General features: G+C 33.5%; 1 protein-coding gene across 15 annotated transcripts; it reads right to left on the bottom strand.

The window, feature by feature from the left end:
* Positions 1-1,446: 1,446 nt before the first annotated feature.
* LOC106655236 (WD repeat-containing protein 7) lies at positions 1,447-13,358 on the bottom strand. Of its 15 annotated transcripts, none has more exons than XM_014375523.2 (23): positions 12,700-13,358; positions 12,304-12,482; positions 12,011-12,243; positions 11,797-11,939; positions 9,974-10,179; positions 9,760-9,905; positions 9,486-9,506; positions 8,813-8,839; positions 7,875-7,965; positions 7,400-7,805; positions 7,114-7,334; positions 6,705-7,042; positions 6,415-6,620; positions 6,127-6,264; positions 5,727-5,795; positions 5,159-5,260; positions 4,331-4,540; positions 3,995-4,262; positions 3,706-3,922; positions 2,760-3,644; positions 2,607-2,699; positions 2,331-2,528; positions 1,447-2,253 (listed from the first exon to the last, which is right to left on the bottom strand). In XM_014375523.2, exons 2-23 carry the CDS (start codon positions 12,466-12,468, stop codon positions 2,068-2,070), a joined length of 4,569 nt encoding a protein of 1,522 aa, XP_014231009.1. In that variant the 5' UTR covers positions 12,469-12,482; positions 12,700-13,358; the 3' UTR covers positions 1,447-2,067. The 15 variants fall into 15 exon arrangements, with proteins under 15 accessions (XP_014231009.1, XP_014231010.1, XP_014231011.1 ...); XM_014375524.2 differs by having other exon boundaries at positions 2,068-2,253; positions 4,334-4,540; XM_014375525.2 differs by having other exon boundaries at positions 2,068-2,253; positions 9,974-10,164.
* Positions 13,359-13,408: the final 50 nt, after the last annotated feature.

Genomic DNA, 13,408 nt, shown 5'->3' with positions numbered 1-13,408 from the left:
AGCTTCTTAGCATATAATATATAATATATATATAAATTTATGTATTTTTTCATCTGAAGATAAAGACGATGTTTGCCACTTTTTTCTCATTTGAATATATTACATATCAATTTCATTGCATATCTCGTCTCTTTATATTCCTATTATGCAATAACCCTATAATTTTTTTTTATAATATCAACTAAGTATTTCACTACGCTTGTATTAGGTATACGCCGTTTTTGACACTTAGATGCATCGTTTACATGAAAAGTTCGATAATCTTGCGTGTTCAACGGTATTTAAAATTTACAATGAATGTATAAGCGTGATTTTCGCTTCAGGATCAGAGACTGAATGGCCATTATAATTCATCGTGCAAATTGCAATAATAATCTAAATATTACGAATAAGCTAATGGTTGTTATCGTGATTACACACACACATTCATACATAATTAGTCAATTGAATTTTAACACAACTACTAATACATTATTCATGTTGCATTTTTTGGTAATCTGGTGGTAAATGTATTTACTACTTAACCAAACAAGTTCTGGTTCACAAAATTGTTTTCTACAAATGAACAAAAACAAAACTCGATAAAAAATGGTACCCAAAATTTAAAAAAATATAACAGTTTCGTTGAAATAAAGACTCTTTGCTCGCCAGCAAGTCAAAGATCCGGAAGGCATTTATCGCTAGATTTCAACTACTTACTATTGATAAAAATTACATATGTGTTATTACCATTGCGTGATTGAGTTTGCATTTGTGTTTCTCATTAGATTTGTCTAGATGCATGCGTATAATACTATTTTACTAAATGTATAATTATGATTTCGTTCATTTTAATGAAGAAAATTTACAACAACATTATGATACACGTCAATTAGGTAACATTTAGTGATAAAATTAAGCTAGACTGTTTTTATTGTCGTCGCAGGCTTTCGTATAAGAGCGAATTTGAGATTTAACATACATCGTACAGCTCAAAACTTGCTTGCTGTAGCTCTCAAGACTTTTTGTCCTTACAAAGTTGAATGTGATATCGAGCAATGTGCAAGATTTTTTTATAAAAAATAGTACGTGTTAGTTTACATTCAAAATTTTCTTAAGAAGCAAAATTAAAAGCAATTTGTGCATACAGTAACATTTTCCACAAATTGGTATGTCCTTTAGCATCTAAAAAAAGTAAACGTGTCTAAAACTAAAATATTGCATTTGTATAATCATTTAAATAACAACTCATAGAGTCCTCTATAAAATCTAAAATTTCATATTTGCTGCAACTACTTCAAATTTTTTTCCTGACAGTATTAGAAGTGTTTTAATTAAAATATATAATTTAATATCTACAACTGAGTGACGTTAAAACAATCAATCATATTCTACATTTCATACATATTTTAAAAGCATTTAAAATTGTGAACTTTGCACTATAAAGAAAACAAAATATAATACATGGTACTCATCAAAACATTAAATACATATTTTCATTTCATTCAGTAATATCTTTAAAAATCGTAAAAGCTCACGCATTTATTCTTCTATAAGTTAATTAACAATAATTTATTGATTAATGTTAACATTTAGACCTGGGCGGTGTTTTAGTTTTTACTTTCTGCGTACCCTTCGATAACATTGATATTTGATTCAATATTATAGAAGGTTTTTAATGGTTCGTTATTTTTTTCTAAAATTAGATTGCAAAGATCAAGTTAATGTAACATTTCTTATACCTGTAATACAGGATAAAACAATTAACAATATTACCTATAACGCAAGAGTCAACAAACATGGAAAAATTGCATGGATCAAACATCCACTTTGAATCACCGAATATGAAAAACGTTGATATCGTTAATATCATTTATTTGTACTTTCATGAACTCTAATTTATCGTGAATTTTTTTTTCTCAATTCAGAATGCAATGAAGTGAATCTCAATATTTTTTGGTTTTACTAATCACAAACTCAATTCAGAAGATATGTAAAACCCCATTCATGCCTACTGCACGCTTAAAAAACTTGGTATCTATACTTTTTCGTACCACAAAAACTGCGATCTTGACAAGATAAATATATTTATACGTTAAAGCGAGTTTCTGAGCTATCAGCTAGCATCAGGGTAACCTGGCGATTGTTAATCCAGATCAGTTTAGCTAATCTCATTGGATTAAGCCTGGAAACGTCATTTATTGGAGCGGTACTATATGATTTAATGCATCTTGTTTGAGAGTTTCCAAGGCCAAACATTCCACTACTTATTTGCTGAAAGTTGAAAAAAATGTGAAAACAGTGTCAATCTTCTAAAATAATAGTTTAAATGAAAACTTGATAGAACCTACCTGCCAGAAGCACAACTTGTTTTCCGAAACAGAGTAACTAACGAGGTATTTTCCTTCGGGTGAAAAGGCTAGGGCAGTTACTGGAGCTTGATGTGCAATTATCGTTTGACACTTTACGGTACCACGCAATTCGTAAAGAGCGATATGTCCTGTTTTGCTACCAACGGCTATTCTACGGTGAGCCGGATAGTGGCTTATCTGAAAATTACACGAATTGATTGTAAAACGATTTGAAGAACGGATTTTTGAAATTCATTAAATATTAATTGATCTTACTTGATTGAATTTACAAATAGCTGGGAAGACTTCGTTCAAAGGTTTGGTTTTCAAGTGTCCAGGATCCAAGCAATGTAAAATAATATCCATGACCTGCAAGAGAATATACATGTAATCAAATAGGTTCATTTGACATTTTCATATGCAACGTACCTCAACTAGCAAGTCACTCATTTCGCTTTGCATCTTTTCAATCAGTTGCTCAACAATTCTTAATATTTCTGGTTTGGCTCTGGCCAAGATGCTTTGACCCAAATTAACATTCAAAGTTTGAGCATTCTGAGCCATCGTATTGTAACGAGCGACTTCTCGAGCCATTGTTGTGATAAAAGCAGCCGGTCTTACAGTGGCAATGAGTGTTAGTGCGTGCCTAGCAGTTCTACAACTGTCTGCAGCTGGAGTTAGGGGCAAGCCGTAGGTCAAAGTTGGAACAAGCTTGTCTGCTTCACAGCACATCTCGAGAAGACTCAAAAGTACTCGAGAGACATCGAGATACGGTTCCCACACGGTAAACCCGCGACCGATCAAATCAATGGCAGATCTGCGCAGGGCCGTGTGCAAAGGCATTCTTGATGAAGGAGGCGAGTACAGTAGGTGGGTGAGGGCCATACTGGTTAAACGCGACAGATTATTGTTGCCAATACCGAAGCCCTCAACCACCGAGCTCTTACGACGCTGGTCGTTTTCGCGTTTCGGATGGTTTGGTCCAATGTCTTGGCCGAACTCGGCGCCGATTACTCCGAGTAGAACCACGGCAGTAGTTTGTTTTCGTCTCAGTTCCGACACACTCGACGGCTTTCTAGATATGCTGAGTTCCTCAGCAAGTTCTTCTTCGTCGTCGTCTTCGGGCTCGTGCGGTTCGTGCGTCGGAGGTGGACTGCCCGGTGGCGGACTATGGTTTTGAGAATGTTGAGCAATGGGTTCTTGAGTGCTATACTGTGGTAAATATGGTGACCAATAGTCTACCAGAGCTTTTCGGCCTTTGACTCCCATTCTACCTAGCTCTGCAAGCAAGAGAGCTTGTGCAGCTTCCCTTATCTGAAAAGGTCAAGATATTATTGAATGTCTGGTTAGAATTTTCTTTTTCTATTTTTCATACCTCGAGACACTGATGCTGCCAGCGACGAGCCATCATTTCTACTTGTGGTCTTTTAAATGACCTTGAGCCGCCCTGAGTAGACACTTTGTCAGGTAATAAAACACAATGCAAAGTCGCTATCAAGGACCAGCCCTGTTTTATCTGCGCTTGGTGCGCTGTATACATTTCCTCGTTTTCCTCTTCGACCTTATTCCAGTTTACCGGTCTACTATTTAAACTGAAAATAGGAAAGATACAATAAAGACATGGCCGCTGGTCGATGAAGCAAGTCGATCGCAGCTGTATTTACCGATGCAATTTACGATTCCTCTCTTGTTCAGGGACAAAAGTTGCATTTGTCATCGACATGAGCGTATTGGAAAGAGCAACCACAGCCAGCAAGTGATTACTAGTCAGTGTAGTAGATAGTTCCCAGTGAGCCCTCTTAGTAAAGGCACGAGTGAGTCTCTCTTGCCTGACTAGTTCCATAGGCAATCGTTGCTCTCCTTGCGGTATCGGTTCCGTTACGCAACTCTCCAAATGGGTTTGATAAGTGGGTAGCAAAAATGACATATAGCCTAGAAATTATGTAAATGGACGTTATAAACAACATGATATTAAAAAATGAACTTGGAAATGATACTACCACCTTTAGAAATGACGCCGAAAGAAACCGGTACCATGGGTCTCAGTAGGCCTAATTTGCTCTCACACACTCTGTCAAGATCAGCATCCATACCCCAGGCATGCAGCAAACTCAGAAGTAATTGAGCTATCTCCATCGTGCTGTTTGGCTCGCTGAAGGCACCGTTTCGTTTAAGCGAGCCCTTAGCGTTATCGCTGTTCCAACCATCACCTGCAGACATTTTTTTCTCTTTTAGATCAATAAAGAACATAAAAACACAATTTTTTCGATACAGCATACGTGCAAAGAGTGTGATAATTATTGCATCAAAATTTTAAATAATCGTTGTGATTTTTGACACAGGTAAATGATTTAATCGGCTATGATCTAAATAAAAATGATACACCATGTAAATGTGATAAAATAGTACATTAAATATAGAAAATAAAGACATAAGTTGTAATATAATAAAATTATAATTTATACTATCACATAATTAAGTGAATGAATTAAGATGAATGTTCAGAACATTGCCATAAGGATTAACTGAAAATGACAGAAATTGATTTAATGACGGTGAAGCGTGTGGGCATGCCGTCAGATAAATATATTATAAGCAATCATTGCATATCGTGGAATGTAGAACTTTTGCAGCTAATACGTGAAAATAATAATTAAAACTTATAAAATGATAAACTTAACATTATTAAAAGAGAAATTGATAAAACTTAAAATTATATAATAAGCTAAGTATACTATGAAAGAGGCTGTGCTAATATTACTATGCATAGCATTAAATAAAACTGATAATTGAATACGTTTTTCTTTTTCAAATCTAATTTTGCTAACCTTTGCCATCTAGATTCGATGGCTTAAGGCCAACGCTTTCCACTTTGGCCTGAATCTTAGTTTGCATATTCTCAGCTCCTTCCTTCATCTTAGCAATTATACCTATATGTGCAGAAAATTTATCGTTTTAACACTTTCGAAGACGTAATTCGCATACTGGCAACAAAAAAATCTCAAGAACTACACTGTTTCTGTGTACAGATCTTCCAGTTTTATTAAAGCTGCAAGTCCTGACATCGAAACTTCTAACGAACATAAGATTCTACGATAAAATTTTGAGATAATTAAAAGATCAATTGTAATTATTCTGTAGAAACGATATTGATGAAAATGCCAACAGTCGACGATGGATGATTTAATCATTATTACTTTACAATTGAAGTTTTAAATGTAAGAATAAATTAAACTAAAAATATCTAACTACCGATATCAATTATAAATGAATTATCAATAATTATTAATTACAAAAGCACAAATGAAAATTACACGGCTCTATTGTGAGCCATGCAAAAATAAAATGAGAAATACAAAACGAAATTTAGACAACAATTTATCAACAATATAGTACCATGTCGATCTTTTTCCTTCAGTTGCTTTTCCAAATCACCAGCCTTATCCTTGACGCGACCAAAAAAGTCTATAAATGTTTGCGATTAATTAATGCTTATTTTTCCTGTTTCGGGTTATTTTTAATGACTGTTGTTCTAAGGTATTTGTTTAAACCTCTGTTATTCTAAAGCATATTCTTTGTTGCATTTTTAAGATTGATAGAATTATTAATTTCCATTTCCAAAGAAAAATTTTAAAGACCAAGAAAGCAAAATACGTTAATGCGCGTAAGTAAAACTAATTTGCTCCCATTATTGTTATTGATCATTTTGGAATAATTATTTACATTGATAAAACAACATTTGTCATTTTTCAAAAAATAGAATTTCCCCAGATACTCGTAAAACTCTCTATCTCACCTGCTATTTTTTTATGGGCATCGGGACTAACAGATTGCGTAAGCGCAGCGACCTTTTGATATTCGGACGCTTCGATTAATCCTTTAGCTTCTAATGTATTTGGCGACATGACTGCGTACTCGTCACTCAATAATGACACTACATAAACATGGGAAAATTGTAGTAATGCGATTGATCACAAAATAATACGAGAAGTTTATCTTTCAAGTATTTGTCCTACTTCACCAATCCTTGTAAATCCTGTAAAAAAAGTGTGCGTTTTTGTGCAATAAGACAAGAAAATCTTACCTATTAAGCCTTCGATGTCGAAAAACAATATATGGCTTTCTGGATCTTTGGGATTGCTACGGAAGCCTTGTATGTTTAATGGAGCACCTCTCGCTCTCATTTGATTGCCGTGATCGTTGCCGTGACCTCCGTGAAGCTGCTGCAGTTGATGAAGACCACGTTGGGTAGCGTGACGAATAGCAGAGAGATTTCGATGTCGCAAACCTCTGCGGAAATTTTTGAATTGTAGTCCAATCTCAAATAATATTAGTAACTATCCAGTTTCACATACTGAGCTGAATGAATTATACCTGAAAAAATGTACTGCCGGGTTGGCTAAACCTAGCTCACCACCTCCTCCACCAGTAGAGCCACTCGTAGCCAAGGTATTCTCATCGCAAGCGTACAAAACTTCTTCTGCAATTATACCGTGTAAAACACGATCCAAGTGGCCAGTTTCCATCTGCCAGACGTATACGGCTCCATCGGAGCAACCGACAATCATGAAATCGTCGCCTGGTCGCCATTTAATTGTAACAACGGGGAACAAATGACGCGACGCTAAAACGACGCATTTTCTTTCTGCCAACGACAATAGGGTAACACTATGATCTGAAGCCACACTGCAGATGCACTTTTGTATTCTTGGCTGTATTAAAAGTAACGAAACGTTCAATAAATTAAAATCAATTGGTTTCATAATAATTTTAGTGTTCATACGCTGCACATATCGGGCGGAACAAGAAGCTGTGTTATTTCTCCAGCATGAACGCAAAAACGATGGATTAGCGTTCCAGCGTAAAGATCCCAAAGGCAAACTGCAAAATCAACTGAACCAGATACCAAGTGAGCTTTATCGTATCGCGAATGAGCACCGTGTGGATAAAGTAAACAGTTGACACGACCAGCATGGCCCATGAGAATCTGATGAGGAGGCCAATCTGAAAAAAAATATGAGTAAAATTTATCCGCATAATTTTATAAAAAAAATTAAAATTTTTTATACCGTCGTATTGCTGATGATTCCCGTGTAGCAACTGCAACATCACAGTTTGTGTAGCTGGGACAATTATAATACTTCCATCTTCTCTCCCGACTACCAATCTGCTTTGTTGCGGCAAGTATATACTGGCTGTCAATTTTATGCCATGGCCATCTCCACTATCTAATTGGTCCAGTATACCAACTGGAGAGGGCTTCATAGCCTCCCAAGCCAAGGTTAAACTTGTTTTACATGTAGGAGCTAGAATTGGCGTGTCCTGACCAGGTTCTGGTTGTGACAATGGTTGTGTAGGTTCTGGTACAGTCCACAGCATCACTACTCCTTCACTGTCACCTCTTAGAAGATATTTTTGGGTTTGGCTACCTCTCTGTGCTGTTACCAATCGCATTGCAGGTGGACACGATAAAGGCTGAAATAATTTAATTTCAATTAGCTAAATAATTATAGAATTATTTGAACATGAAAAAATGTATCTTACTTTATCACCAGGTTGCGTCAGAGTGCAGTATAAATAAGGTTGATCTGATTCTATTGCTGCAGTATGGAAATCCTTGTTATCTGCCACACTGCTGCTTGATCATAGTTAAAAGTTTTAGTACTCAAGGATGATATTGAATCTTTTATTTTACACATATAAAACAACAAATACTTTAGACTTTACTAGGAATTGAAAACCAAAATAAACAGATAACACAAAACACAACAATTTATGGAACTATATGAGCAGTAAACATTAATTTCTTTGAGATAAAATCAGAGCCAGGTTAAAAATGAACAATTCAAAATATCTTTTCACACATAATTTTTTTTTAAGAACATGAGCTTAAAATCTCCGAAAAAATATTTCGTAATTATCATTTTACACTGACTTGAGTATCTACTTGAGGAATTAAATTTTGAAACGTTGCAAGAAATTTTCACATACAGTAATAATAAATGTGTGATTTGATTGTAATGAAAATATTTATAGTTTATCAAAAATAAAACTGTTCAAGTGTGATTTAGTAAAAGAACATGCAGTAAGCAATAAAAGCATTTAGAGTTAATTTCATTATTATATTTTGATGCAATGACGAAAAGGAATTGATTTGTTACCCTACTTCTAGAAAGAAGTAAAATTATTTGATAAAAATAATAAAAAACATTAAATGAAAATGATATGAGCATAAATTAAAATGCTGCATGATTGAAAATGTGAATTGCTTTTTCTTACTTACACAAGCTACAATTTTTATTATAGAGATTTCAATAAATATAATATCAAATCATAATGTGTTTACTATAAAGATTTGTTGGATTTTAAAAATCATTCTAAAGAAAGAATGGTTGAAGATTCTTAGAAAAGGCTCAATAATAGAAAATAGCATTTAATTTACAATTTGTACTAGATAAAATATGAAATTCTTGTAGAGTTACCTGCTGAGAGCCTTGCCCTTCAGCTTGCTATTATTACACCAGGTCCACCATGGATTATGTCAGTTGTTAAATTTTTTTATGACAAAACATCATCGTGAAAAAGATCAATGGAGCATTAATTAACATTTTTTATTTAAAAAATTCAATAATTATTTTATACTTTTAAAAAATTTTAAGAAATTTCGACTAAGATTAATCTGATTGAACTGAATTTCTATTATTATAGATCATACATATTATAAGGCCACATGAATTAATTTAATTTTGTGATCTAGCAATACTGTTTGGTAATGCATGATAGTTATGTCATGTCATGTTACTATGATTATAAATGTTTCTCGCTGAATGCTTGAAAAAATAAATACTGATATACTGTATGAACTGTAAATTGTGCATAGCCTGCTAGTGCTTTGCTTGATAATTAGCAGCCAGTTCTAATGTAATATAAAAACATTCATGTCAGTATCTAGCATTATATAGATTCAGAAAAATTTTTTAAGACTATATAAATGGCGTGTAAATACTTTCAGGCATAAGTGATTATAAAAAATCTAGACCATAACTGTTAGTTGATAAAAATAGTTACTAATAAAAAGTTATAAAGAAATAAAACAAGAGCATAAATGATTAAAATTTTAGTAAGAATTTTGTCGTAAATACTTGTGAGGACTACCTTTCAAGTTGTGTTAAAACCCTACAACCAATAAAAAAATACAAGGATGTAATTTTTTTTTAAATTAGATTTTAAACTGATGTGCAATTGTGTATTAAAATATAAGAGACATTACATTCAAAAGTTAAAATCAAATTTTCCGATATTAAACTTGAGAATAATTGTAACGGGCAATCTTGAGAATCGAAAAATTGATTTATTTAATAATATTTAGTTTACTCATTGGGGAATATTTGAGTTATTTCATTTCAATATATTTGTGCTTGTAACTTACTTAGCTGGTAATTTATATAAATAACCATGTCCTTCATCACTCCAAACAATCACTCGATCAGCAGATAAAAAGTCACCAGCCATCCATCTTTCTCCAACAGGTGCATCGACAGAGCACAATACTGAAAAATCTCCAGCATCGTAGATCTAAACCGATGTAAAATTTAGAATCACTGTCATTTAAATGAAAAAAATATCAAAAATCGAATGTTTACCTGCCAATATTTGGAACAAACTATGAGTACTGTTCTTTGATTATAAGGGCAGCAAGTCAGGCATAGAGCGTTCACACATCGAATTTGTTTGCTTTCATGCTCAAACAAAGGTTCACTGTTGCGATTTTCTGAACCCAGAAGGGTCCAAACTTTGACAGTGCCAGCAGTCGTAATGGCCAAGACCACATCATCTTCAAAAAAATTTTCTTTAGTTGAGGAATTAACATAATCTTAATTATGCAGATAGAAAAAATCTTTTCAATTAAATAACTTATTGTTCATAAAATATTTAAAATTTTATATTGAAATTAATATTCAAAATAAAAAAGCTTATCCTAAAAATAATATTATTTACAGAAACTCAACAATATTCCACAAAAAATTTTTACAGAACACATGCACATTTGAAAGATACTACTTTAACTTACAACAAGCAACAAAAGATAGTATTAAAAAAGAAATGAGAGAAATCAATTGCCAAAGTGATTTAGACATTCCACACATGCAAATCAATACAATTTCTATTGTTACAAATTCCAAAAATTTTTTAGTGTTAAAATTAATGTCACCTACAGTTATTTAATTGAGTAAAGCCAAAAATATAGTTTAAGTAAAGTCAACTCAAAGTCATATACTAATTGTTTGTGTAAATTTTAAATAAAATAAAAAAAATTTTTAAAACCATTTTTTGTTCATATGAATACTTGTTTATAATTGATACTTATATTCAAAAGTAAGAATGATAGTAATTTAAAAAAAAAGTACTTTAAAACCAATTTTAGTTATTTTTCAAAAATTATACAATGATCTAGAAAATGATAAATATATTGATATTTATAAATAACAAGCAATACTATATTTAATGGCTATATTTAATCTAGAAATGAACAGAATTCTCATGCTCAAAAAATGTTTCTTTGGTTATCATTGACAAATGTACACAAATGTAAATTTTTTAATGTATTTATGTATTAACAAAAGAATTCCTTTTAATTATAGTTTTATTTTTATACTTACAGTGTTTGTGTTGTATTGTAATTGTAGTGTATAATGATTAATGAGCATGAAAAAATGATACGTAAGATGTATGAGAAATATGAGATGATGAAAATAAAATTAACATAAAAGTAGGGTGAAAATATTAAAGGTAATGATAAGTAGAAATATGAGATGTTAATGTTGAAAATGGAGAATAAATAAATAATATCCCAAAAGTGAAAGTTAAAAACCCCAAAGATTGAAGTTTACTTAAAAACAAATTTTTCTAATTTATGAATACGAGCTAAAGTATAATTTTTTTAAATATAGCCCTGATATACTGCAGTTCAGATATTTTTAAAAATATATGTAAATTCAACTGCTAGTAATCAAACACCAGAATAGCCCTCTTTATTTACATGCTGTAACAGTACATATTATACATTAGAATAGTTCATAAAAAATATTAATGGTCATAGTAGATACCATTAATTATATACAAATAGCCTCAAATATTTGCCCATGTTAGATTTAATTCAAATATTAATTGACAAGTTTCTTTAACTTGTTGATAGATCAAAACAGTGCAGCCCATTGTTATCCACATTATCCATATTAATTTGGACTAAATTACAAAAAAGTAGAAAGCTTATTCCAAAATACTATATTGTATGGACTTTCAATATATTAAGTTAAAGAATTTTCTTCAATTTTTTGACACAAGGTAAGTTTGAGCAGTGCTAATAAATTACTCTACAAGAAAATAAATAGACAAAACTAAAGGGAATAAATAATGTAAAAATTAAGTTATGGTTGAAGCGTAAGTGTGAATGACTGTAACTAACTTGAGTGTACGTAGAACCGACCTGTCCGTTTGGCCGGGCGCAGAACATGCAAAGCACTGATCCAATCTGGGTTCATTCGAGAACTCAAAGCAAATAGTACTTCTAAGCTAAATGGATCCATCACCAGTACTTCAGGATAATATCTGATGAAAAATAATTTTTAGAAAATAAATTGAAGTTATAATTTTTCATGTAGTAAAGGATGTATACCTACCCTGAGCAAAACAATTTAACATCCTCTCCTCCAGTAGTTACGTAAGGTAACATCTGAGTGTGAACATTGTTGAGTTTGACATTTTCTCTACATTTGCCATCAACCAAGTCCCAGGTGCACATTTCACCGTTTTCACTGCTGCTAACAATGAAATTTTGCTCCATAATAACACTAGCTCTACTAAGGCACATTACTGGAGCTGTATGGCCAACAAGAAGACATCTTGGTGTCATCTAAACAAGAATAAGTCAATGTATAAATTATTTACTTATTTATTAATATAATTAGTTTACCTTTAAAGTTTCTGGATCCATGGCCCAGAGACATATCTGACCATCATAGCAGCCAGTGACCAAAGTCTTTTGGTCTCTTGATAGGTATATGCAGGATATGCAGTGCGTAGGAGCAATCCGCCCCCATAGCACAATTGGAATAACCAAGCCATTACCAGCTGGCATGATTACTGATTATTCTGCATCAAAATAATAAACTGAAATGAATCAATGAGACACAAATGAATGTGCCTACAGCCACTTAGCGTTCAATTGCAGAATTATCCGATGGTTGGACAAGAAGCGCATTGATCATTACAAAAGCAGAACGGCGATCAAAACAAACATTACTCATAGCTTGTGCCGAAGACACAAACGAGTGAATGATGGTTTTTGATTGTTAAAATGGCTACTTACTATGCAAAGTCAGAAAAGCAACGATCAGCCAAGAGATGTTTATCAGTCTTGTCTATATAAGCGAAGTGTTGTTCCCTACAGCTGCGAACGGCTAGCTTATAAGGTTAATACCAATTGATAAAAGCAGCCCTCGGCGTAAGGAAATTCGCAGACAGAGCAGACACAAGTGGCCTTTGGATCAATAAACTCGGGAAATACAGCTAGCCATTATCGTGGTTGTTAATTAAGCTTCTCGGCACATGAACTCCGTGTACCCTTGCCTCTCGATCGATTAACACAGACGATAAGGTAATACGTGAAATTGCATGACTGCTATATCGTGTGCCTCACTACTGGCGAGGAGCTGCCAAAAATCCGAGAATTTCCGCGCTCGTATATGAACATGCAAAACCGCTAAGCGCGATCGACTTCACTTTTGCAGTAGAGATGCACGCATACACACGAGAGCGCAGCCACGTAAAAGCCTGCTTGCACCGTTGTACACATACGCAAGCTCGCGCTCAAGTGATCCGACGTTTTTTCAGCGTTTCTGAATGATGTGTGTTGACTTATACACGTACGCAAACATGCTCCACATATATATGTAAGCGCGTATACACAATGACGGCAAATGGCAATCGTGCAAACGCGTCGATCGAGCGTGCGTAGTCTGCTAAACGTCAACGCGTACAAAATACCCGCGTGTATTGTGCGAAGGTATAAAAGTGTG

This window comes from Trichogramma pretiosum, unplaced genomic scaffold, assembly GCF_000599845.2.
Source record: "Trichogramma pretiosum strain Unisexual culture from Peru unplaced genomic scaffold, Tpre_2.0 scaffold2, whole genome shotgun sequence".
In the NCBI taxonomy this organism is placed as follows: domain Eukaryota; kingdom Metazoa; phylum Arthropoda; class Insecta; order Hymenoptera; family Trichogrammatidae; genus Trichogramma; species Trichogramma pretiosum.
The sequence above is the reverse complement of the archived record's forward strand: the minus strand, read 5'-3'. Positions and strand labels throughout refer to the sequence as shown.